The 25372-nt window shown below is 42.7% G+C and overlaps 1 protein-coding gene across 1 annotated transcript in view; it reads right to left on the reverse strand.

Moving 5' to 3' along the window:
* Positions 1-204: 204 nt before the first annotated feature.
* Positions 205-25372, reverse strand: part of LOC120061712 (monocarboxylate transporter 5-like) — a 34834-nt gene continuing 9666 nt past the window's right edge. The window contains exons 6-8 of the mRNA XM_039011607.1: positions 10871-11082; positions 5071-5164; positions 205-431 (exon numbers count right to left, since the gene is read on the reverse strand). Coding sequence (XP_038867535.1) covers positions 205-431; positions 5071-5164; positions 10871-11082 — 533 coding nt within the window. The remainder of the gene's footprint in view (positions 432-5070; positions 5165-10870; positions 11083-25372) is intronic.

Here is a 25372-nt window from a genome sequence, read left to right on the forward strand (position 1 = left end):
AGGAACAGAGAGCCAACCCTGCCCTCCCTCCATCTACATAGCCTCGATTCCAGGCTTAATGAAGGAGAGTATGGTAATGTCCCCCAGCTAGCACCAAAAGTTATAAGGCCCGTAGTGATTGTTAAGGCATGGTGATTGCCCTATGGTTATTTTGCATACGAACTTCCAAGGAACCAAATGTGCTAGCTGGGGTGAAACTACCCTCTAGACCACGTCATTGTTGTTGCTGTTCTTTAGGACAGGAAGCTCAGGGCAGAAGCAGCCGTTAGTCTTCCAGCTGGTGTCTACGTCGCGGGCCTCGCGTCTCCTCTTTCTGCTCTGCCACCTCCTCGCCACGGGCTCCAGGAAGAGAGACACAGAGGACAGCAGGTAACACACCCCTGCCAGGTAGAAGGAACAATCGTAGGTCTGGGTGTAGTCATACAGGAAACCTAGAGGATGGAAGACAAAGGGAAGACGTCATTCAATGAAAAGAGAGAAATGGACATCCACATTAAAAGGACAGAAGACACCACCGCGAAGGGAGGAGGCCAATAACATCACTCCTCAATGAGAGAAACAACGGACACATAGATATAGAATTACTCCTCAATATACAACAGCCTGCTCCTCAATATACAACAGCCTGCTCCTCAATATACAACAGCCTGCTCCTCAATATACAACAGCCTGCTCCTCAATATACAACATACTGTGGCCTGCTCCTCAATATACAACATACTGTGGCCTGCTCCTCAATATACAACATACTGTGGCCTGCTCCTCAATATACAACATACTGTGGCCTGCTCCTCAATATACAACATACTGTGGCCTGCTCCTCAATATACAACATACTGTGGCCTGCTCCTCAATATACAACATACTGTGGCCTGCTCCTCAATATACAGTACAACAGCCTGTGGCCTGCTCCTCAATATACAACATACTGTGGCCTGCTCCTCAATATACAACACATACTGTGGCCTGCTCCTCAATATACAACACATACTGTGGCCTGCTCCTCATTTTAGAGTCTATTTTTACGAACACACAAACACACATTAATAACGTCAGCAATACCAGGGAGAAATTGACATCCCCCGACACCACACGTTCTAATGAAAGAAGACACCATAGCAAAGGGAGACCGTTAGTAACGTCATCCAATAACAGCATACGTCTCACATGACGATATATGTCAGAGTTAACGGCACTCTTTTAATCAAAAGGTCAACTGAACAATACGTGGGGGGGGGGGGCGTAAACATAACTAACAATAAAATGTTGCGTACATACTAACAGACAACATTATACAGCTATGAGCATTTTCTGGTTTAGAACTGAAATTAATTTTACATGAAGGCTACTCTAAATTTAAGGACCTAAGATATATTTTAAAAGTGGTGGTAGTATCTGAATGGAACAGATGGAGACATGGTACATCACGTCCTGAATAAGTAAGCTCTATTTCTGGTCCTGTTAGATCTTTAGTTCATCGTCATGGCTCTTTAGGTTACCAGCCTGAAGGGAAGAGAACGGCTAGGGCCAGCCCAGTCCAGCAGGAATTGGATAGCTAACACACAGCCTGTGTAGTTGTTTTGTTTACCTTTATGTAACTAGGCAAGTCAGTTAAGAACAAATTATTATTTACAATGACAGCCTACCCCCGGGCCAAACCCTCATGACGCTGGGTCAATTGTGCGCCACCCGATCACGGCCAGTTGTGATACATCCCGGGATCAAACCAGGGTCTGTAGTGACACCTCTAGCATTGAGATGCAGTGCCTTAGACCGCTGCGCCACATCATATATAGCTGGAGGGAGAGGGGGAACGCTAACACAGCATGTATAGCTAGCTGGCCGTGGGGAGGGAAGGAGAGGGGGTGCCAGGTCATGGTGGACTGCGGTCAGTTGAGTTCATCCTGCAGGACTAGCAGCATGAATGGCAAACACAGCAGCACGCTATTTCCGGACCCCAATGATCCTGGAATGCAGATCCCCTCTCAGACCCTGGAATACAGATCCCCTCTCAGTTCTCAGGACAGCCTGACAAAGTGGGAGACCCAACCACCCCTCCCCCAAACCAACCCCCGCTCTCTGTGTCAATCGTGTCTTCGTAAGTTCCTGTGTAGTTTTTATTATTACTTTAATGTTTTATAATACTTTCTATTACTATCTATATTATTATTAACACTGCATTGTTGGGGAAAAAGCTCTGGAGGTAAGAAATTCACTGTACTGTTTTACACAAGTTGTAGCCTGTGTACGTGGCGAATACATTTTGAAACTTGAAAGTTCAAGGAGTACCTCAAATCAAATCAAATTTTATTTGTCACATGCGCCCAATATAACAAGTGTAGACCTTACCGTGAAATGCTTGCTTACAAGCCCTTACCCTCTCCTACAGATTGAAGTCAAAAGGCACCAGTTAGGGGAATGCCGTGTTATTTTTCCTGGAAATAGGAACACCTGTGTTCGTAGGTCACAGTTCAAAGATGTGAAGGTGTTTTGAACTTATTTTAGTTTGCCATATATATATCTAGTAGACTAAAGCAATCGTAAACATGAAGCTGGTTGAGACAATGCCAAGAGTATGCAAAGCTGTCATCAAGGCAAAGGGTGGCTACTTTGAAGAATCTCAAATATAAAATATATATATTTGTTTAACACTTTTTTGCTTACTACATGATTCCATATGTGATGTCTTCACTATTATTCTACAATGTAGAAAATAGTAAAAATAAAGAAACTTTTGACTTTTGGTATTGTACATTTAGACTAGTTTAGATGATGAAATACCAGTTTATCAATGGCAGCGAAAGAGAGGAAAGCCCTTCTTAGTTAATGTCTTGGCTGGTGTGGGCATTGTGTAACCCAGAACAACCTACTAACCTGGGCTCATATTCACAAAGCATCTCAGAGTAGGAGTGCTGATCTAGTTGAGTTTATTTAGATCCTAATCAATAAGATGACATGGACCTGATCCTAGATCAACACTCCTACTCACGAATACGGGCCCTTAGGAGTAAACATGACCTTTTTTTTAATAACATTTGAAGAACAAACTTGTTCTGGCGATTGAAAACAGATTGTAAACCAAAACAAATGGCCAATGTCAACAGTTAAAACATTCTGGACTGAAACCAAGTAAGGCTTAGCTCGCCTACAACCCACATGAAAATATACTACAGTTTACTACAGAATACTACACTACTTACTGTAGTATCCCTGAATCATGTGTAGTACTTACTATAGTATGTGGTAGTATACTGTAGAATACTATAGTAAATACTATAGTATTATCAGCAAAAGAAAACACTGTAGTAAATATTACAGTAATATATGCAAAAACACTACAGTCTGCAAAAACACAAAACTTTTAAAAAACTATAGTAAATACTACACTATTTAATTTGCATATACCCTGCCCATTCCCCTCCCCATATCTCAATTTGTGCCACCCATAAGTGAGAAACCTACATGCTAAGTATAGACCATATTGTGTTTCATACAGATTATAGAAAACAGCAGACCTGTCTATAGGTTTGGGTTTCGTGAAGGAGAAAGCCTCCACTGTCAAAGATAACATTATAGTAAATACTATATTACAGTCTGCAAAGATGCTACAGTAAATGCAACAGTAATACTACAATCTGCAAGAAACACTACATTCATTCCTATAGTATATACTACAGTTTTCTTTTACTACAGTATTTCTACTATAGGTCGTTACCAATAAAACGTCACAATATGGAGCGCAGCGTTCGATTTGACTGCTGGGAGGGGGTCTTCTCTGGGTCTTATTTTTTAATGTGGGAGGGTTTCAAACCACGTTAGTCAGTCTTCTTTCCCTCCAGTCGTTCTAATTTCTAAGAGGGGGTGTGGTATATGCTCAATGGCTAAGGGCTGGGTCCAGGCACTCCGTGTTGCGTCGTGCTTAAGAACAGTCCTTTGATGTGGTATATTGGCCATATATATTGACCCCCTTGGGTCTTATTGCTTAAGTATACTACAGTAAATATGGCTTTAGTCTGCAAAAACACTACACTACAGTCTCGTACTGTAACTACCCGTACGTGAATAATATAGTATTTATAGCTTAGTATATTAGTATAGTATAGTATTGTGGGAAAAATGAAATGAACACAACGTTGTTTTTTACCCCCTTTTGTGAAATCCAATTGGTAGTTACAGTCTCGTACTGTAACTACCCGTACGGACTCAGGAGAGACGAAGGTTGAGAGCCCCGCGTCCTCTGAAACACGACCCAACCAAGCCGCACTGCTTCTTGATACAATGCCCGCTTAACCCGCTTAACCCGGAAGACAGCAACACCAATGTGTCGGAGCAAACACTGTACACCTGGCGACCGTGTCAGCGTGCACTGCATCCGGTCCGCCACAGGAGTCGCTAGAGCGCAATGGGACAAGGACATCCCTGCCGGCCAAACACTCCCTTAACCCGGACAATGCTAGGCCAATTGTGCGCCGCCTCATGGGTCTCCCGGTCGTGGCCGGCTGCGACAGAACCTGGACTCGAACCAGGATTTCTAGTGACACAGCTAGCAACTGCGATGCCTTAGACCACTGCGCCACTCGGGAGGCCCGACAATGTTTTTCTATGGCTTAGCTCGCCTAGAAGGGCTGATGAAATGCACTGCTATGCATTTCTGTCAATCAACCCACAAACAGCTAACTATAGGTTGATTTTCACCTGGCTTTTTCTGTTTTCGAAACATGAACACACATGTTAGCTAATCTACTCAAACTTCACCAGATAGTTAAGAACAGCTGTGGTCACACACACGCGCGCACATACACACACACACACACACACACGAGTGAGTTAAAAAATAAATCACTCATCTGTCATTGTGTGTGTGTGTGTGTGTGTGTGTGTGTGTGTGTGTGTGTGTGTGTGTGTGTGTGTGTGTGTGTGTGTGTGTGTGTGTGTGTGTGTGTGTGTGTGTGTGTGTGTGTGTGTGTGTGTGTGTGTGTGCATGCATGCATGCATGCAATGCGTGTGTTTCAAGTTCCACGTTTTTATTGTCACGTGCACAAGTCTTTCTTGCGTGTAACACTCCCTCACCTGCGAGAGGAGGTCCTGTCAGACAGCCGAGGCCTACGAAGAACATAGAAAATCCCATGGAGTTGTTGAGTTTCTCTTGCCCTACCAGATCCACCTGAGGAAAGAATTAACAAAGAAACATTACACACCAGTCAAAAACTAACTAGTGTTTGTTACCAAACTATCTAAGTAGGAACACAAACCCAGGTATAGTACAGTGCCTTCAGAAAGTATTCACACGCCTTGAAATCTTCCACATTTTGTTGGTGTTACAGACTAAAATTAAAATTGATTAATTTGAAATTGTGTCTCACTGGCCTACACAAAATACCCTATAATGTCAAAGTGGAATTATGTTTGTAAGACATTTTTAGAAATGAATTAAAAAATGAAAAGCTGAAATGTCTTGAGTCAATAAGTATTCAGCCCCTTTGTTATGGCCTGAATAAGTTCAGGAGTAAAAAATGGTTTACAAAGTCACATAATAAGTTGCATGGACTCACTCTGTATGCAATAATAGTGTTCCTGAGTGGCCTAGTTACAATTGTGACTTAAATCAGCTTGAAAATCTATGGCAAGACTTGAAAATGGCTGTCTAGCAATGATCAACAATCAACTTGACAGAGCTTGAAGAATTTAAAAAATAATAATTGGCAAATATTGTACAATCCAGGTGTGCAAAGCTCTTAGAGACTTACCCAGAAAGACTCACAGCTGTAATCACTACCAAAAGGTGATTCTAACATGTATTGACTCAGAGGTATGAACACTGTAAATTCGATATTCACACAACCAAATGTCATGGCCCCATGTCCATGGGTTCGGTTCTTATAGCCCTGGTGTGTTATGGTGACACCTAGTGGTGTAGCTTGGCCGACTTTGAGTGCAGCGACTAATCATTCTCAAAGTCATTAGAGGCTAATCCATTGAGTCTATATAACAAATCTGGAATCAATCTGCTTTGTAGTTCATGAGAACAACATTTTGAAAAGTATTTTTAGCATTAGCACATGTGCTAACTTGCATCTAAAATGTACAATACGGCCATGTTTTTATGCAGCAACAATTTTTCCCATCAGAGTCTAAATGCTAAACTTGGAGTCTGACGCATGGTTCATGAGGAGGAGATGATTGTAGACGATTTTGAGCATTAGCGTTACACAAATGTTGTTAATAGTTTCCTTGTTTTTTGAGATATCTTTACGAAATGAAGTGTGGGTCATATTTGGAACATCCATGATAGCGACGACAAGTGTCAAGTTGTTAGGCCACTGTGGAATGGATTTACAGTGGTTTAAATGGACATGTAATATCTTTTTTTTTTTTTTTACTCGGACATCTTTTAACCAATCCCTTAGCTTTTTTCAGAGTAAGTTGAGACATGTACAATGGTCCTACATTCCACATTTGGTGTCATTTGGACCTATGGTTCATGAGAAGAAGGTATTTGAAGTATTTTTGAGCATGTATGTGCTCATGTATGTGCTCATTTGTATCTACAGGTATAGTGTGGTCTTCTTCGAAAGCATCAACGTTATTTTATCAAACTCTTTAGTGACTATTATGATGAGTCCAAATACCACATTTGGCTTGAATCTGACTTTTAGTCCATGAGAAGAAGATTTTTTGATGATTATTTTAAGCATTAGCGTTACATAGTCTAAAAAGTTAATAGTTTGCTTATTTTTAAGATATCAATGCCAAACTTAACATGGTTCCCAGCAACCACATTTGGTTCCATTGGTTCTGGGAATGAAGCCATAAGTTTCCTGATCGGTAAAACTGAACGTTTTTAAAACGTTCTGAGAACGGAAGTGAAAATTTAGCCTGTTCTAGGAACATACATTTTTAAATTGCAGGGAGGTTCTGAGAACATTTGACTATGGTTCCCTGAAAGTTTGCCTGCAAGGTTTTATTAATGTTCTGAGAATGGAAATTCTAGGTTATTTGAAGGTAATTAAATAACGTTCTGAGAACATGTTTCAATAAGACTATTAATAACACTGCTAGTTTGGGTTAAGTGTTTTGGACTCCAAGCACAGGCCACATGGAAATGACTTTGCTTGGGCATTAATAATGCAAACACATTTTTTTTTTAATTTATTGTGATACAGCATCAGTGAGATTTGAACCTATGATGTTCTGTTTTTTATCCATGGAATTAGTCCACCGCACCAACAGGATGAAGCTAGCACACCATGTTTCTTTTAACACGAGTTGTTTCTTTTAAGAATGAGTTGTGACATATGAAAAGCAAGGTATAAAAGTTTGGTTCGACAACTTTTATACATCGTAAGTAGTCAGAGAACAGGGGTTCAATGCATTTGGGACTTGTAGGATAAACTGGAAACAGTTGCCTGATGCATTTAAAGTACTTTAAAAAGTGGGAGCGTCAAACCGAGCGTATATGTGTTGGTGTAGGATAGGGGGCAATGTATTGGCCATACAGTGGAGATATGTGTTGGTGTAGGATAGGGGGCAATGTATTGGCCATACAGTGGAGATATGTGTTGGTGTAGGATAGGGGGCAATGTATTGGCCATACAGTGGAGATATGTGTTGGTGTAGGATAGGGGGCAATGTATTGGCCATACAGTGGAGATATGTGTTGGTGTAGGATAGGGGGCAATGTATTGGCCATACAGTGGAGATATGTGTTGGTGTAGGATATGGGGCAATGTATTGGCCATACAGTGGAGATATGTGTTGGTGTAGGATAGGGGGCAATGTATTGGCCATACAGTGGAGATATGTGTTGGTGTAGGATAGGGGGGCAATGTATTGGCCATACAGTGGAGATATGTGTTGGTGTAGGATAGGGGGCAATGTATTGGCCATACAGTGGAGATATGTGTTGGTGTAGGATAGGGGGGCAATGTATTGGCCATACAGTGGAGATATGTGTTGGTGTAGGATAGGGGGCAATGTATTGGCCATACAGTGGAGATATGTGTTGGTGTAGGATAGGGGGCAATGTATTGGCCATACAGTGGAGATATGTGTTGGTGTAGGATAGGGGGCAATGTATTGGCCATACAGTGGAGATATGTGTTGGTGTAGGATAGGGGGCAATGTATTGGCCATACAGTGGAGATATGTGTTGGTGTAGGATATGGGGCAATGTATTGGCCATACAGTGGAGATATGTGTTGGTGTAGGATAGGGGGCAATGTATTGGCCATACAGTGGAGATATGTGTTGGTGTAGGATAGGGGGGCAATGTATTGGCCATACAGTGGAGATATGTGTTGGTGTAGGATAGGGGGCAATGTATTGGCCATACAGTGGAGATATGTGTTGGTGTAGGATAGGGGGGCAATGTATTGGCCATACAGTGGAGATATGTGTTGGTGTAGGATAGGGGGCAATGTATTGGCCATACAGTGGAGATATGTGTTGGTGTAGGATAGGGGGCAATGTATTGGCCATACAGTGGAGATATGTGTTGGTGTAGGATAGGGGGGCAATGCATTGGCCATACAGTGGAGATATGTGTTGGTGTAGGATAGGGGGGCAATGTATTGGCCATACAGTGGAGATATGTGTTGGTGTAGGATAGGGGGGCAATGCATTGGCCATACAGTGGAGATATGTGTTGGTGTAGGATAGGGGGGCAATGTATTGGCCATACAGTGGAGATATGTGTTGGTGTAGGATAGGGGGGCAATGTATTGGCCATACAGTGGAGATATGTGTTGGTGTAGGATAGGGGGCAACGTATTGGCCATACAGTGGAGAGACACACATACTGTTATTTGCCTTTACAATTTTCACAATGCAAATGATTCCACTCAAGTAACGAGGCTAGTCCGGAATAGGAAAGTGGTCCGCCAGCCTGCTGTAATCCACGATTACAATAGACAGATGGGTGGGGTTGACAAGTCTGATCAGTCAACTCCTACAATGTTATGCAGAAGAACCAGAAGTGGTGGATTTTTTATATTTTTTAAATCCCACTGTGTTGACATTGCAGTTGTCAACAGTTACCTTTGGCAGTGTAATCACACACCACCTGGCAAGGTAAATCAGCAAACTGATTAGAGACAGATTACATTCAGAGAGAACCTCGCCGTCAATTAGGAGGTATTTATATTAATGACAGGTATCCATGTTATGACAGACCTTTGTCTGTGAAAACTATAAGCTCATCTTGTGACAGACCTTTGTCTGTGAAAACTATTAGCTCATCTTGTGACAGACCTTTGTCTGTGAAAACTATAAGCTCATCTTGTGACAGACCTTCATCTGTGAAAACTATAAGCTCATCTTGTGACAGACCTTTGTCTGTCACAAGTTGTTTTTTCTTGACTGATTACAATTTGATTGATTGTATGTCATATCATTTGAAAGAGCTGTTTCTCAGCTTTTAAAATATGTATCATGTTTTCATATAAAGTTTGACATCAGCAAATTATTCTAATTTATGCACACTGAGGTCATGGTCCAGTATAAAATGTAACATTCCCTCGGGAAGGAAGAATGTTGTGTCACGCCCTGGCCGTAGAGAGGTTTTTATTCTCTATTTCGGTTAGGTCAGGTTGTGACTAGGGTGGGCATTATAGTTTCCTTATTTCTATGTTGGTGTGGTTGATTCCCAATCAGGGGCAGCTCTCTATCATTGTCCCTGATTGGGGATCATATATAAGTTGTCATTTTCCTTTTGGGTTTTGTGGGATGTTGTTTTCTGTTTAGTGTCTGTTACCTGACAGAACTGTTCGCTTTCGTTTTGTTATTTTGTTTGAGTGTTTTTTTGATAATAAAAATCATGAACACTTTCCACGCTGCGCTTTGGTCTCATTCCGACGACGGACGTTACACGTTGTTTCTTAACGTTCTCTGAAACAAGGTGAAACACCCGTTTGGTCCCGCACCGACAGTTCCTGGGCTCAGTGAAGACGGGTATTAAGTTGAAGGAATGAATCCGAGATTCACGCCTGTGGAAGGCGGGGATTCCAGCGAGTCACGGATTACATTGGCCTTGTCAGGTGTGATTGCAGATCCTTCAACTGAAGTCGCGAGAGTGCGACTTCCCATAGTATTTTGTACCTCATTTCCCTCCTTCAGGAAACAGTAGTTATACTCATAACATTACATTCTCAGACTGGGAAGGCATAGATCAGCAAACAGTGAACATATCCTTCAAAGATCCTGTTAAGAATGGTTGGCCAGCACTTTTTAAAAAACTGTTCTCTCTCTCAATAGATATCACTAGTGCTGGATTCTAAATCCGAATCAGAAAACATTATTGCTATGGAACAAATGGTACTAGCAATTTCTCAAGAAATCGCTCATCTCCCCTGTATGGTTACTTTCTTTATCTTCATTGATTGGTGGGTGGTATCTAGGTCACCTTGAAAGAAAATAAAAACTTGCACGCTTTGCCAGTATCAACAGTAGATTATTAAGTATTGGCCTTGAATTGTCTCTCAGCTGAGACACCGAGTAAATAAGCTCACGCAGTGTGCAAGTTATTTTCTTAAATTATATAATCTAATTACCCAGTGAGAAGTCATAGAAAATATGCAAATGTTTTATATTATTAAATTGGAATTTCAGTTAATCGACTTAAGTTCTTCTAATTGACCCCAACTCTGACGGACTGGTTTCTTACCAGGACGGGCAGTAGCAGCTCCCGCAGAACATGGCTTAATAGACCCAAACACTGATATTGATATATTGTATGATTAGGCTTGTGTGTGTGTGTGTGTGTGTGTGTGTGTGTGTGTGTGTGTGTGTGTGTGTGTGTGTGTGTGTGTGTGTGTGTGTGTGTGTGTGTGTGTGTGTGTGTGTGTGTGTGTGTGTGTGTGTGTGTGTTTCTCACCAGGACAGGCAGTAGCAGTGCCATGTAACCGCCACAGAAGATGGCAAAGAAGACAGCGTAAACCATGAGCAGGATGTAGGTGTTAGCCAGCGGGGCAAACAGGTTGACCACTCCACACAGGATCAGGTAGGCCTTGTGATAGTGGTACTTATGGAACGGGTTCTTATCCGCTAGCCAACCGGAGCCTAGCTGGGCTATAGTCTCTGTGATACCTGGAGGGAAAAGGAGTGGGGGAGGGAGAGGGGGGGAGGAGGGAGAAGGAGAGGGGGAAGGGGAGGGAGAAGGAGGGAGAAGGAGAGGGGGAGGGAGAAGGAGAGAGTGAGGGAGGGAGGGAGAAGGAGTGGGGGAGGGAGAAGGAGAGGGGGAGGGAGAAGGAGAGAGTGAGGGAGGGAGGGCGGAGAAGGAGAGGGGGGAGAGAGAAGGAGAGGGGAGGGAAAAAGAGAAGGAGAGGGGAGGGAAAAAGAAAAGGAGGGGGAAGGAGAGAGGACAGAGAAAGAGAAGAAGGGGAGGGAGAAGGAGAGGGGGAAGGAGAGGGGACAGAGAAGGAGAAGGAGTTGGAGAAGGAGAGGGGGAAGGAGAAAGAGAAAGAGAGGGAGATGAGAAACATCTGTATTAGTCTATCAAGACTTTTGATGACTTTAATGATGATTTTATATTATGTTCTTTGTCATCAACGGATCATTTCATTACTCATGTACCTGTCCTATTTAAAGGTGGGTGGGCTGTTGAGTGAGTAGTGCTTCTGGAGACGCACAGACAAGGAGCTTTAGCAAAATTTCAAACCAATGTGCATTCTGTTAGCTTTGTGGCACACATGTTTGGAATGCAAGGAGGCTGTGCTGGACTTTGTCCAGGTTTCAATCAATCCGTAAATCAATCAGCTTTTTGAGAGAAAGAAAGAGACAGACCAACCTCTATTAGAGAGAGAGAGAGAGTGACAGATAGATAGAGAGAGAAAGACGGAGAGAGAGAGAAAGACAGAGAAAGACAGAGAAAGACAGAGAGCGAGATAGATAGAGAAAGAATGAGAGAGAGATAGAGAGAGAGAGCAAGACAGAGAGAGATAGACAGAGAGAGAGAGAGAGAGATAGACAGAGAGAGAGAGAGAGAGATAGACAGAGAGAGAGAGAGAAAGACAGAGAGAGAGAGAGAGAAAGACAGAGAGAGAGAGAGAGAGAAAGACAGAGAGAGAGAGAGAGAAAGACAGAGAGAGAGATAGATAGAGAGAGAAAGAGTAAAGCAAGGTAAAGCAAGATACAGAGGTTAATTAGTGCAGTGGCTTATCATAAGCAACAGAGTGTTCCTTCATAATGCCCTGACTGACAACCGCTGACGGCAACAGCTGACGGCAACCGCTGACGACAAGCGCTGACGACAACAACAGCTTAACGGGCAACAGCTGACGGCAACAGCTGACGGCAACCGCTGACGACAAGCGCTGACGACAACAACAGCTTACGACAAGCGCTGACGACAACAACAGCTTAACGGGCAACAGCTGACGGCAACAGCTGACGACAACAACAGCTTACGGGCAACAGCAACAGCTGACGACAACAACAGCTTACGGGCAACAGCTGACGGCAACAACAGCTGACAACAGCTGACTCCAACAGCTGAATATGATAGACAAATCAGTAGATAACAGCAAAACAAATATCTAATGAGTAGATAAGATCTGCATCAACGACTGTATTCATGATCATCTGTCACATCACAGCTATTGATTATGTTTTGAATTCATTAGTTCTAGTGGCTGATAATGACTGTGCATCTAGAATGGGTTGGTCCCAAATGGCAGCCTATTCCCTATAAAGTACAGAACTTTGTGAACACAGATCTATGGGCCCTGGATAAAAATAGTGCAATATACCGTATATATATATATATAGGAAAAAGGGTGCCATTCGGGATTGTGGCCTCTCTCTCTCTCCTGTCTTTTCTGGAGTCAATGTGAATGTGATGGCTGCTGCAGTGGCTGTATTGATCCAGGGTTCAGAAATAGCTCTGGATGGGCAGGCAGGCGAGCAGCATCATCCCATTGATCAATGGAATAAAGTAAACAGGTCCCTCATCCCCATGCAGTCAGATCAGTGCTAGTCTACGGCCCAAATGGCAGCCTATTGCCTATTACAGTGCACTACTGTTGTAGCGAATGGGATGCCATTTGGGACACAAACCATAGTGATTTCACGGCCCAAATGGCAGCCTATTGCCTATGCAGTGCACTACTGTTGTAGCGAATGGGATGAATATAGATGGAGTACTGCAGTGATAAAGGCGGAGTGCAGGGACACACTGCAGTTAGTGGACTTGAATCTACTGTGGACTTCTATCAGCTCAGATACTCTGCAACGTTATCACAGTGTGAGGGTCTCGGGAAAAAATAGTAGAGTTGAGTGATAGCTTTTTAAGCTGGTAATCTTTTCTAGTCTTACTGATTTGAAAACAAGTCAACAGCCTTTTGTCAGAATGAGAGTGTAGTTGGCTCACGGTCTCTAGAAAGGCCATCACAAAACATGACTTAATAGAGAGGCGCCAACAGAGGTTCGCTTCGCCATAGCTCGTTGGTCAAAGTCTATGTGGAAATGAATAGGGTTTTCTAGATAAATGACCAAAAAATAAGGTCTGCGGTAAACACAGACTTAGGAGATCCGATACATTTTGTTCTATGAGATATTTTTCATCAGCTAAAGTCACTTTTTGTGAGTTTTGAAGCACATCATGCACATAAAGGCTTCATAGTTCATAAAGACCATGTTAACTGACTAATTGTCTCAGAAATAAATAATAATAAACTAAAGAAACGTCCCTTTTTCAGGACCCTGTGTTTCAAAGATAACTTCACAGATCTTCATTGTAAAGGGTTTAAACACTGGTTCCCATGCTTGTTCAATGAACCATAAACAATTCATGAACATGCACCTGTGAAACGGTCTTTAAGACACTAACAGCTTACAGATGGTAGGCAATTAAGGTCACAGTTATGAAAACTTAGGACACTAAAGAGGCCTTTCTACTGACTCTGAAAAACACAAAAAGAAAGATGTCCAGGGTCCCTGCTCATCTGCGTGAACGTGCCTTAGGCATGCTGCAAGGAGGCATGAGGACTGCAGATGTGGCCAGGGCAATAAATTGCAATGTCTGTACTGTGAGACGCTTAAGACAGCGCTACAGGGAGACAAGATGGACAGCTGATCGTCCTCGCAGTGGCACAACACCTGCACAGGATCGGTACATCTGAACATCACACCTGCGGGACAGGTACAGGATGGCAACAACAACTGCCCGAGTTACACCAAAAACGCACAATCCCTCCGTCAGTGCTCAGACTGTCCACAATAGGCTGAGAGAGTCTGGACTGAGGGCTTGTAGGCCTGTTGTAAGGCAGGTCCCCACCAGACATCACTGGCAACAACATCGCCTATGGGCACAAACCCACCGTCGCTGGACCAGACAGGAGTGGCAAAAAGTGCTCTTCACTGACGAGTCGCGGTTTTGTCTCACCAGGGGTGATGGTCAGATTCGCGTTTATTGTCGAAGGAATGAGCGTTACACCGAGGCCTGTACTCTGGAGCGGGATCGATTTGGAGGTGGAGGGTCCGTCATGGTCTGGGGCGGTGTGTCACAGCATCATCGGACTGAGCTTGTTGTCATTGCAGGCAATCTCAATGCTGTGCATTACAGGGAAGACATCCTCCTCCCTCATGTGGTACCCTTCCTACAGGCTCATCCTGACATGACCCTCCAGCATGACAATGCCACCAGCTATACTGCTCGTTCTGTGCGTGATTTCCTGCAAGACAGGAATGTCAGTGTTCTGCCATGGCCAGCAAAGAGCCCGGATCTCAATCCCATTAAGCACATCTGGGACCTGTTGGATCGGAGGGTGAGGGCTAGGGCGATTCCCCTAGAAATGTCCAGGAACTTGCAGGTGCCTTGGTGGAAGAGTGGGGTAACATCTCACAGCAAGAACTGGCAAATCTGGTGCAGTCCATGAGGAGGAGATGCACTGCAGTACTTAATGCAGCTGGTGGCCACACCAGATATTGACTGTTACTTTTGATTTTTACCCCCCTTTGTTCAGGGACACATTATTCAATTTCTGTCACATGTCTGTGGAACTTGTTCAGTTTATGTCTCAGTTGTTGAATCTTGTTATGTTCATACAAATATTTACACATGTTAAGTTTGATGAAAATAAACGCAGTTGACGGTGAGAGGACGTTTCTTTTTTTGCTGAGTTTAGTATATCATAGAACAAAACACGACGCCTTCATAATTCATAAAGGTCATGTGAACTGACTAATAGTATCACATAGAACTGTTCTCCCCCTGTTCTCCCCCTGGAGAACAGACTAGCCCTGAGGTTGTTCCCCCTCCGGAGAACAGACTAGACCTGAGGTTGTTCCCCCCCTGGAAAACAGACTAGCCCTGAGGTTCTTCCCCCCCTGGAGAACAGACTAGCCCTGAGGTTGTACCCCCCCCCCCCCCCAGACTAGCCCTGAGGTTCTTCCCCCCCTGGAGAACAGACTAGCCCTGAGGTTGTTCCCCCCCTGGAGAACAGACTAGCCCTGAGGTTCTTCCCCCCCCTGGAGAACAGACTAGCCCTGAGGTTGTTCCCCCCCTGGAGAACAGACTAGCCCTGGTGTTTTTTGTCTGTTTTACTCACAGCAGGTTGGTGGAAGTTTTTTTTACAGCTGTTTCTGTAGAAACGCAGGACAATGGGTTTCAATAGAGCTGCCTCTCTCTCTCTCTAGCCTGGTCCCAGATCAGTTTGTGCCATCTTGCCAACTCATGACAACTCAAGACCCCACATGAAAAAAATGCTACAGTTTACTATAGAATACTACACTACTTACTATAAAATTCTATACTAAACTGTATTATACTATAGAATACTACACTACTTACTATAGAATTCTATACTAAACTGTATTATACTGTAGAATACTATACTACATACTGTAGTATCACTCGATCATGTGTAGTACTTACTATAGTATGTGGTAATATACTGTAGAATACTATAGTAAATACTACAGTAATGTATGCAAAAACACTACAGTCCGCAAAAAACACAACACTTTTTGAAACTATATTAAATATTACAGTATTTAATTTGCATATACCCCGCCCATATCACAATTTGTGCCACCCATAAGATATAAACCTACATGCCAAGTATAGACCATATACAGTGCCGCGAAAAAGTATTTGGTCCCCTTTCTGATTTTCTCTATTTTTGCATAGAAACTGACTGTTATTAGATCTTCAACCAAAACCTAATATTAAATCAAGGGAACCTGAGTTTACAAATAACAAAAAATGATATTTATTTATTTATTTAATTAAACAGAGTTAAGCAACACCCTCTTTCCCCTGTGTGAAAAAGTAATGGCCCACTTACACTCAATAACTGGTTGTACCACCTTTATCTGCAACGACTCCAACCAAACGCTTCCTGTTAGTTGTTGATCAGTCTCTCACATGTCGTCCAAAAAGTTGACTAAATTCTGCCAAAAAAAGCACCTGGAAGCACCTGGATGATCATCAAAACTCTTGGAAGAATGTTCTATGGACAGTATAACTTTTTAGAAGACATGGGTCCCGTTATGTCTGGCGAAAACCAAATACTGCATTCCATAGTAAGAACCTCATACCAACGGTCAAGCATGGTGGTGGTAGTGTGATGGTTTGCGGTTACTTTGCTGCCTCAGGACCTGGACGACTTGCCTTAATAGTAAGGAACCATGAAGTCCGCTCTGTATCAGAGAATCCTACAGGAGAATGTCAGGCCATCCGTCTGTGAGCTGAAGCTGAAGTGCAGCTGGGTCATGCAGCAAGACAGTGATCCAAAACACACAATCAAGTCGACATGAAAATGGATAGAAAGCAACAAAAATTGAAGTTTAGGAATGGCCTAGTCAAAGTCCAGACCTAATCCCAATTGAGATGTTGTGGCAAGACTTGAAACGAGTAGTTCTTGCTTGAAAACTCAGAAAAGTCGCTGAGTTAAAGCAGTTCTGCATGCAAGAGAGGGCCAAAATACTTCTACAGTGATGTAAGAGACTGATCAACAACTACAGGAAGCGTTTGGTTGGAGTCATTGCAGCTAAAGTTGACACAACCAGTTATTGAGTGTAAGGGGGCCATTACTTTTTCACACAAGGGCATCGGATGTTGGATAACTTTGTCCATAAAATAAATGAAATAAGTATGAAATTGTTGTGTTATTTGTTCACTCGGGTTCCCTTTATCTAATATTAGGTTATTAGTATCAAAAATATACAAAAGTAGAGAAAATTAGAAAGGGAGAAAAACTTTTTTTCACGGCCCTGCAAAGTATTCCCTATAATATATATAGCCTATATATATATATAGATAAAATATATATAATATATAACTTCACTATCCTCAAAGGGATATTCAATATATATATATATTTTTTACCCCTCTACCAATAGGTGCCCTTCTTTGCAAGGCATTGGAAAACCTCCCTGGTCTTTGTCGTTGAATCTGTACTTGAAATTCACATGCTCGACTAAAGGACCTTACATATAATGTGTGGGGTACAGAGACCCAGACAGAGTTTTCATTCAAAAACACCATTATTGCACACAGAGTGAGTCCACGCAACTTACTATGTGACTTGTTCAGCAAATTGTTAATCCTGAACTTATGTAGGCTTGCCATAACAAAGGGGTTGAATACTTATTGACTTAAGAACTTTTCAGCTTTTGTTAACAAATTAATTTTAAAAAATGAATTCTAAAAACATAATTCAAGTTTGAGGTGTGTAGGGTGGGGTGTGTAGATCAGTGACACAACATCTGAAAGAAGTCAAGGGGTGTGAATACTTTCTGAAGGAACTGAATACTACAGTTTTCATTACTACAGTATTTATACTACAGTTAACTGTACATACTACAGTATTCACTGTAGTGTTGTTAATGACTTTAGTCCGCAAAAAAACTACAGTGAATACTAGAGTAAAGCCTGCAAAAAAACAGTACAGTGAATACTATAGTATTTACAGTATTTCATAGTATACTATAGTATGTTTTCATGTGGGACAGCACAAACAGATCCGGAACCAGGATCTCTCTCTCTCTCCACTCTACTCTTCCTGTAAGCCAAACGGGTTTGGAATGGGAAGTCACAAATAATACTATAGTATTTACAGTATTTCATAGTATACTATAGTATGTTTTCATGTGGGACAGCACAAACAGATCCGGAACCAGGATCTCTCTCTCTCCACTCTACTCTTCCTCTTCCTGCTTGGGAACGGGAAGTCACAAATGTTTGTGAGGCTCTCACCTCTGTCAGCCAGAAAAGACAAGCGGGTGTTAGTGCTACACGCCTCCCAGCGATAACCCTTAACAAGCTAAAGGTCCAACTACAAGGCAGAAGGATTGCTTTTCAATTCCTCTCACTTCAAAAGAGACATTTAATCAAATCAAATGTATTTTATAAAGCCCGTTTTACATCGGCAGGTGTCACAAAGTGCTAGTGAGGTTCCCCTGTTATTAAAGCAGCCCACATTAAAAAATACTACAGTTTACTATAGAATACTACAGTACTTACTATAGAATTCTATAGTAAACTGTATCCCTCAATCATGTGTAGTACTTACTATAGGATGTTGTAGTATCCTGTAGAATACTACAGTAAATACTACAGCAATGTCCCAATAACACTTCCCTTTTTTAACTATAGCACCGAATGCTGATTGGCTGACATATTGTTACTGCTCTAATTATGTTGCTAGCCAGTTTATAATAGCAATAAGGCACCTCAGAGGTTTGTGGTAGGGTAGCCTAGTGGTTAGAGCGTTGGACTAGTAACCGAAAGGTTGCAAGTTCAAATCCCCGAGCTGACAAGGTACAAATCTGTCGTTCTGCCCCTGAACAGGCAGTTAACCCACTGTTCCTCGGCCATCATTGAAAAATAAGAATTTGTTCTTAACTGACTTGTCTAGTTAAATATAAAGGTAAATTTGTAAGTCGCTCTGGATAAGAGCGTCTGCTAAATGACTTAAATGTAAAATGTAATGTAAATGGTATATTGCCAATATACCACGGCTAAGGGCTGTATCCAGGCATGGAGAACCTTAGTGGATGGCCTATGCTCTGAGTTAAAGGGTTTAACACAGTGAGGTCTTTAGTCCGCAAAATCACTACAGTGAATAGTCTAGTTTTTATACCATAGTATACTATAATATTTTTTTAATGTGGGAGAGTTTTAAACCACGTTAGTCAGTCCTCTTTCCCCCCAGTCTTTCTCATTACTAAACAATCTCTGTTGGCTCATCTCCCCACCTCTTTTGTAAACATCCCCACCTCAATGATTATGAGGGAACAATATCAACCAGGCACTTCAACATTGGACAAAAAATGTATAAATCGGAATTCCCTCATGTCGCCACGGCAACCACTTTTACACACTAAGCCGTTGCCTAGCGACCCCAGTGGATCTGCCGACGGTGGCCTGACATGAGGCCTGGTCTGGAGCATAGAAATGTAAATAATAGAATGCATAAACATGGACTGGAATGGGAATGTGCATTCTATTAATTATATTTCTATGGTCTGGACTATGGTGGCCCTCCTCTCTGTCTGAGCTCAGCTAGCTGAAAGGACCTGTTTCAATGGAGGTGGGGAGGGAGGGTGGACGGAGGGAGGCTGGGGGACATGTTGGGTTTGTTGTGGCGTGTGTGCGTGCGAGGGTGGCAGTCTGTCTCTCTCTCTCTCTCTCTCTCCATTTGCTTTCTGGGAACATGGAACATGACATGGCAGCAGAATGTGAGACAGAACGCATGTGTGCTGAGAATAACTCAATGCTATCATCCCTGCTCCTCTCACAGACAGGCTCAGACTCACTTACTTTAATACACAAAGTCCGTGAGGAGCATAGGCCATCGATTTATGTTCTCCATGGCACCCTCTGCTCGTTTAGAGGTACTTTGGGTTCAAGACGGAAATAGAGACATCCATACCCACTGTTGAGTTTGTCTGGGGTCAGCATTCACGGACTGACTGGATCCCGGCTCATATGGACGAACCTCTGTGTTAGACCTACATTCATTCACATACCAACTCCCACTGCCCAATCTCAGAAGCCAGAACCAAATTGTGTGCACTAGCTAGCCATCTACTCAATATGACAGTCTGTCACAAGATACATCTCCAGTCATTACATTCCCTCCATTACTACACACAGAGCAAAGGACTGTTGTAACAGACATTCTCTTGGGAAACCGTTTGGCTGAACTAGTTACCCACAATCATAACTCACCAATATAGCACATTCATCACTCCACTGAAGACACACAGAGTTTACTCCCAAAAATGCACCATATTCCCTTTAATAGTGGACTACAAAAGTAGTGGAGATCTGGTTAAAAGTAGTGCATTATATAGAGGACAGGGACCCACTTGGAACAAAACCACAGTTTAGGCTAATAGAGGACAACAACCCATTTGCTAATTAGCTAGTACACTACAGTACAGATCCATATCACCTACTAACATTTTACTAAAGTACACTACAGCACAACTTTACAGTTTTTAATTGTCACCGTGCACAAGCACATTGAAAGGCCCTCCTTGGTTGATCTTTCCCAACAATGCAATACTGGTAAGCTATATACAGGGACAGTTCCAGGGTCAGTGCCAACACCATTTTACAATGTGCAGGGATACATGAGGGGGAGGGTTAGATATGTATAGGGGTAAGGTGACTATATACAGGGACAGTTCCAGGGTCAGTGCCAACACCATTTTACAATGTGCAGGGATACATGAGGGGGAGGGTTAGATATGTATAGGGGTAAGGTGACTATATACAGGGACAGTTCCAGGGTCAGTGCCAACACCATATTACAATGTGCAGGGATACATGAGGGGGAGGGTTAGATATGTATAGGGGTAAGGTGACTATATACAGGGACAGTTCCAGGGTCAGTGCCAACACCATTTTACAATGTGCAGGGATACTGGAGTGATAGAGGCAGATACAGTATGTATAAGGGTAAGGTGACTAGGCATCAGGATACATGAGTAAACAGAGTAGCAGCAGCTTATATGATGATTGTATGTGAGGGTATGTTCGTGAGTGTAGAGTCAGTATGAATGTGTGTGTTATGTGTGTGTGTTATGTGTTACGTGTGTGTGTGTGTGTTGGAGTGTGTTTTTGTTCGATCTTATGTTATTTTTAGTTCTACATTGAGTCTAACTATCTATGCATATGTAACAGTATAACTTCAGTCCGTCCTCTCGCGCGAACCAGGGACCCTCTGCACACATCAACAACAGTCACCCACGAAGCATCGTTACCCATCGCTCCACAAAAGCCGCGGCCCTTGCAGAGCAAGGGGAACCACTACTTCAAGGTCTCAGAGCAAGTGACGTCACCGATTGAATGGCTATTAGCGCGCACCACCGCTAACTAGATAGTCATTTCACATCGGTTACACATAGTCACTTTACCCCTGACCTACATGTACAAATTACCTGGACTAACCTGTACCCCAGCACATTCACTCAGTACCGGTACTCCCTGTATATAGCCTCGTTATTGTTATTTTGCTGCTACTTTTTATTTTTTACTTTAGTTTATTTAGTAAATATTTTCTTAATACTTATTTGATTAAAACTGCATTGTTGGTTAAGGGTTTGTAAGTAAGCATTTCACTAGAAGTTCTACACCTGTTGTATTCGACGCATGTGGCAAATACATTGTTGAGTTTAGAGCTTGCAAGAAAGGCATTTCACTGTACTTGTGCACGTGACATTAAAACTTGAAACTTGAAAAACTACAAATAGAAGGATCAAGTCAGATAGTCCGTGTAGCCATTTTGTTAGCTATTTATCAGTCTTATGACTCTTGTTCAAAAGCCTGTTGGTGTCAGAGATGTTGCTCCGGTACCGCTTGCCATGTGGAAGCAGAGAGAAGAGTCTATGACTTGGGTAGCTGGAGTCTAACAATTTTCCCTAATCTAAGAATATTACTCCTGCTTATTATAAAGAAAAAATACATCTGTTTAACTTTGTAAACTAAAGGTGTGTTTAGAATTATTTTTGTTGTATTAATGCTATTTAATCTCTCCTCAGACTAATATTATTCTGTTTGTCCGGTGGGTACCTTTGCCACTGTTCCACCCCTTGTGTATGGCGCTGTCATGGTGTATTTGTTAACAATATTAATTGTTGATGATGAACTATGCAATGTTATCCATTCCAAATGAATGGCATTGCGTTATGGATTTATTTTCTAAATGCGCTTTAATGATTTTATTTGTAAAATGTTGATTAGGAGGATATCCTGCCTGATATAGTGGTCCTGGATGGCATGGGGGTCTCGGTGCCAGTGATTGTACTGGGGAGTCCGCACCCCCCCTCCGTAGCGCCATATGATCGAAGGCGGTGCAGTTGGGATACCAAGCGGTGTTGCACAGATCCATACCAACTACTAACATGGTACTCCAAGAACGTCTGCTAAATTATTCTAATGCAAATGTAAGTGTGTGTACTTGAAATTGTTAAAAGCACATTCAGCCATCTGGCTTTAGCTACAGTATGCACGTGGTGTGTACAGCTAGACTAGCGGTCTGGTCAGAGGAGAAAGACGTTTATACTAGGGGTGTGCCCCTATATACTTCACTACATTTGACCAGGATCCCATATAGATAATAGAGTACCATTTAGGACGCAAGCCTGGTTTTCATACAGAGTGGCCTCAGCCTCATCAATGGGGATACTACTGAGCTGAACTCGACGGCTCGGGCCACTAGGCCAAAGTTCAGGTTTTATATAAGAACGTGTTACATAAGACTACTGCGGCTAGGGTCTGAGTCTGCTGCTACAGTACTCACAAATAATTCATAAATAGCGTAAGAAGAACAATATGACTAATAGCTGAGGACTATTTTTTTCTATCCTCACTTCTAAAAACTATTTCTGAAAATCTATCCAACCACAACGGCACAGGAGGCTGGTTCTACCTCTAAACACAGTGCCCTGAAAACTACACGTTTGAAGATATAGTATGTTTGCGTCATTTTCTAAAATAAAATCTTATCTCATAACCACTGCAAAGGAAACTAGGTAGTCGGCTGGGCTCGTTCTACGTGACTAGGCATACGGAAAAACTGGACATTTGAATCTTGCATATATTCATAGAAAAATGTTGAAACACTCGGCTCATTCAATTACTGTACTGGCTTTCCAGATTGATTGCCAACAGCTTGAGGTCGTTTGGATCAATTACTTTGCCAGTCATGCTCTGTTGGTCACATAGGCAAAATTGTCACGGGGGACATGGCAAAATATGTTGAAATGCAGGAATCTAGTTGTTTTACGAAAATAATCTGCTTTCCCCAACAATATTGTTATTATTTTTGGGGGGTTGTGGGGTAGGTCCCCCGGAGACCCAAATGCGTTAGTCCGGCCCTGCTCGGACGCACTGCATGTCCTCTGCTCAGCGACGCGGTCTATAGACATTCGCACAGTCTATTCGCGCTCCTCCCTCACTCATTTCAGTCAGGGGCGATACGAGGGGGGGAGGGCCCGAGGTGGCACCAGCAAAACAACTATAATAAAACTCAGTCTTCATCTTTTTGTGTCTTCATAATATAAATAAATATGCATGTGTGCATCATTATAATGCAACTCAGTGTTCATATTTAGTGAATTTGTTATATTTGCCTTCAAATACCTTCATTAATGATGATGGCGACTTATCCTTCCACTTGCACTGGGTTTACAAAATACCCTTTCATATATAGGCCTCAAAATACCCCATCTATACAATCCATTTGGGAAGTTTTCAGACCCCTTCACTTTTTCCACATTTTGATACGTTACAGCCTTATTCCAACACGTAAAAAAATATAAAATAATAATAATCTCATCAATATACAGTATATATATTTGTTTTACAAATGTCACATTTACATGAGTATTCAGACCCTTTACTCAGTACTTTGTTGAAGCTCCTTTGACAGTGACTACAGCCTTGAGTCTTCTTGGGCATGACGCTACAAGCTTGGCACACCTGTATTTGAGGAATTTCTCCCATTCTTCTCTACAGATCCTCTCAAGCTCTGTCAGGTTGGACGGGGAGTGTTGCTGCACAGCTATTTTCAAGTCTCTCCAGAGATGTTCGATTTGGTTCAAGTCCATCTCTGGCTGGGCCACACAAGGACATTCAGAGACTTGTCCCAATGCCACTCTTGCATTGTCTTGGCTGTATGCTTAGGGTTGTTGTCCTGTTGGAAGGTGAACCTTTGCCCCAGTCTGAGGTCCTGAGTGCTCTGAAGCAGGTTTTCATCAAGGATCTCTCTGTACTTTGCTCTGTTAATCTTTCCCTCGATCCTGACTAGTCTCCCAGTCCCTGCCGCTGAAAAACATTCCCATAGCATGATGCTGCCACCCCCATGCTTCACCGTAGGGATGGTGCCAGGTTTCTTCCGGAAGTGACGCTTGGCATTCAGGCCAAAGAGTTCAATCTTGGTTTCATCAGACCAGAGAATCTTGTTTCTCATGGTCTGAAAGTACTTTAGGTGCCTTTTGGAAAACTTCAAGCGGTCTGTCATGTGCCTTTTACTGAGGAGTGGTTTCCGTCTGACCACTCGACCATAAAGGCCTAATTGGTGGAGTGCTGCAAAGATGTTTGTCCTTCTGGAAGGTTCTCCCATCTCCACAGAGGAACTCTGGAGCTCTGTCACAGTGACCATCAGGTTCTTGGTCACCTCCCTGACCAAGGCCCTTCTCCCCCGATTGCTCAGTTTGGCCAGGCGGCCAGCTCTAGGAAGAGTCTTGGTGGTTCCAAACTTCTTCCATTTAAGAATGATGGATGCCACTGTGGTCTTCGGGACCTTCAATGCTGTAGACATTTTTTGGTACCCTTCCCCAGATCTGTGCCTCGACACAATCCTGTCTCGGAGTTCTACGGACAGTTCCTTCGACCTCATGGCTTGGTTTTTGCTCTGACATGCACTGTCAACTGTGGGACCTTATATAGACAGGTGTGTGGCTTTCCAAATGATGTCCAATCAAATTAATGTACCATAGGTGGACTCCAGTCAAGTTGTAGAAACATCTCAAGGATGATCAATGGAAACTCGTGCTACCTGTCCCAGACCTGCTGTTTTCAACTCTCTAGAGACAGCAGGAGCGGTAGAGATACTCTTAATGATCGGCTATGAAAAGCCAACTGACACTTACTCCTGAGGTGCTGACTTGCTGCACCCTCGACAACTACTGTGATTATTATTATTTGACCATGCTGGTCATTTATGAACATTTGAACATCTTGGCCATGTTCTGTTATAATCTCCACCCGACACAGCCAGAAGAGGACTGGCCATCCCTCATAGCCTGGTTCCTCTCTAGGTTTCTTCCTAGGTTCCTGCCTTTCTAGGGAGTTTTTCCTAGCCACCGTGCTTCTACACATGCATTGCTTGCTGTTTGGTGTTTTAGGCTGGGTTTCTGTACA

Source organism: Salvelinus namaycush, chromosome 16 (assembly GCF_016432855.1).
Source record: "Salvelinus namaycush isolate Seneca chromosome 16, SaNama_1.0, whole genome shotgun sequence".
NCBI lineage: Eukaryota > Metazoa > Chordata > Actinopteri > Salmoniformes > Salmonidae > Salvelinus > Salvelinus namaycush.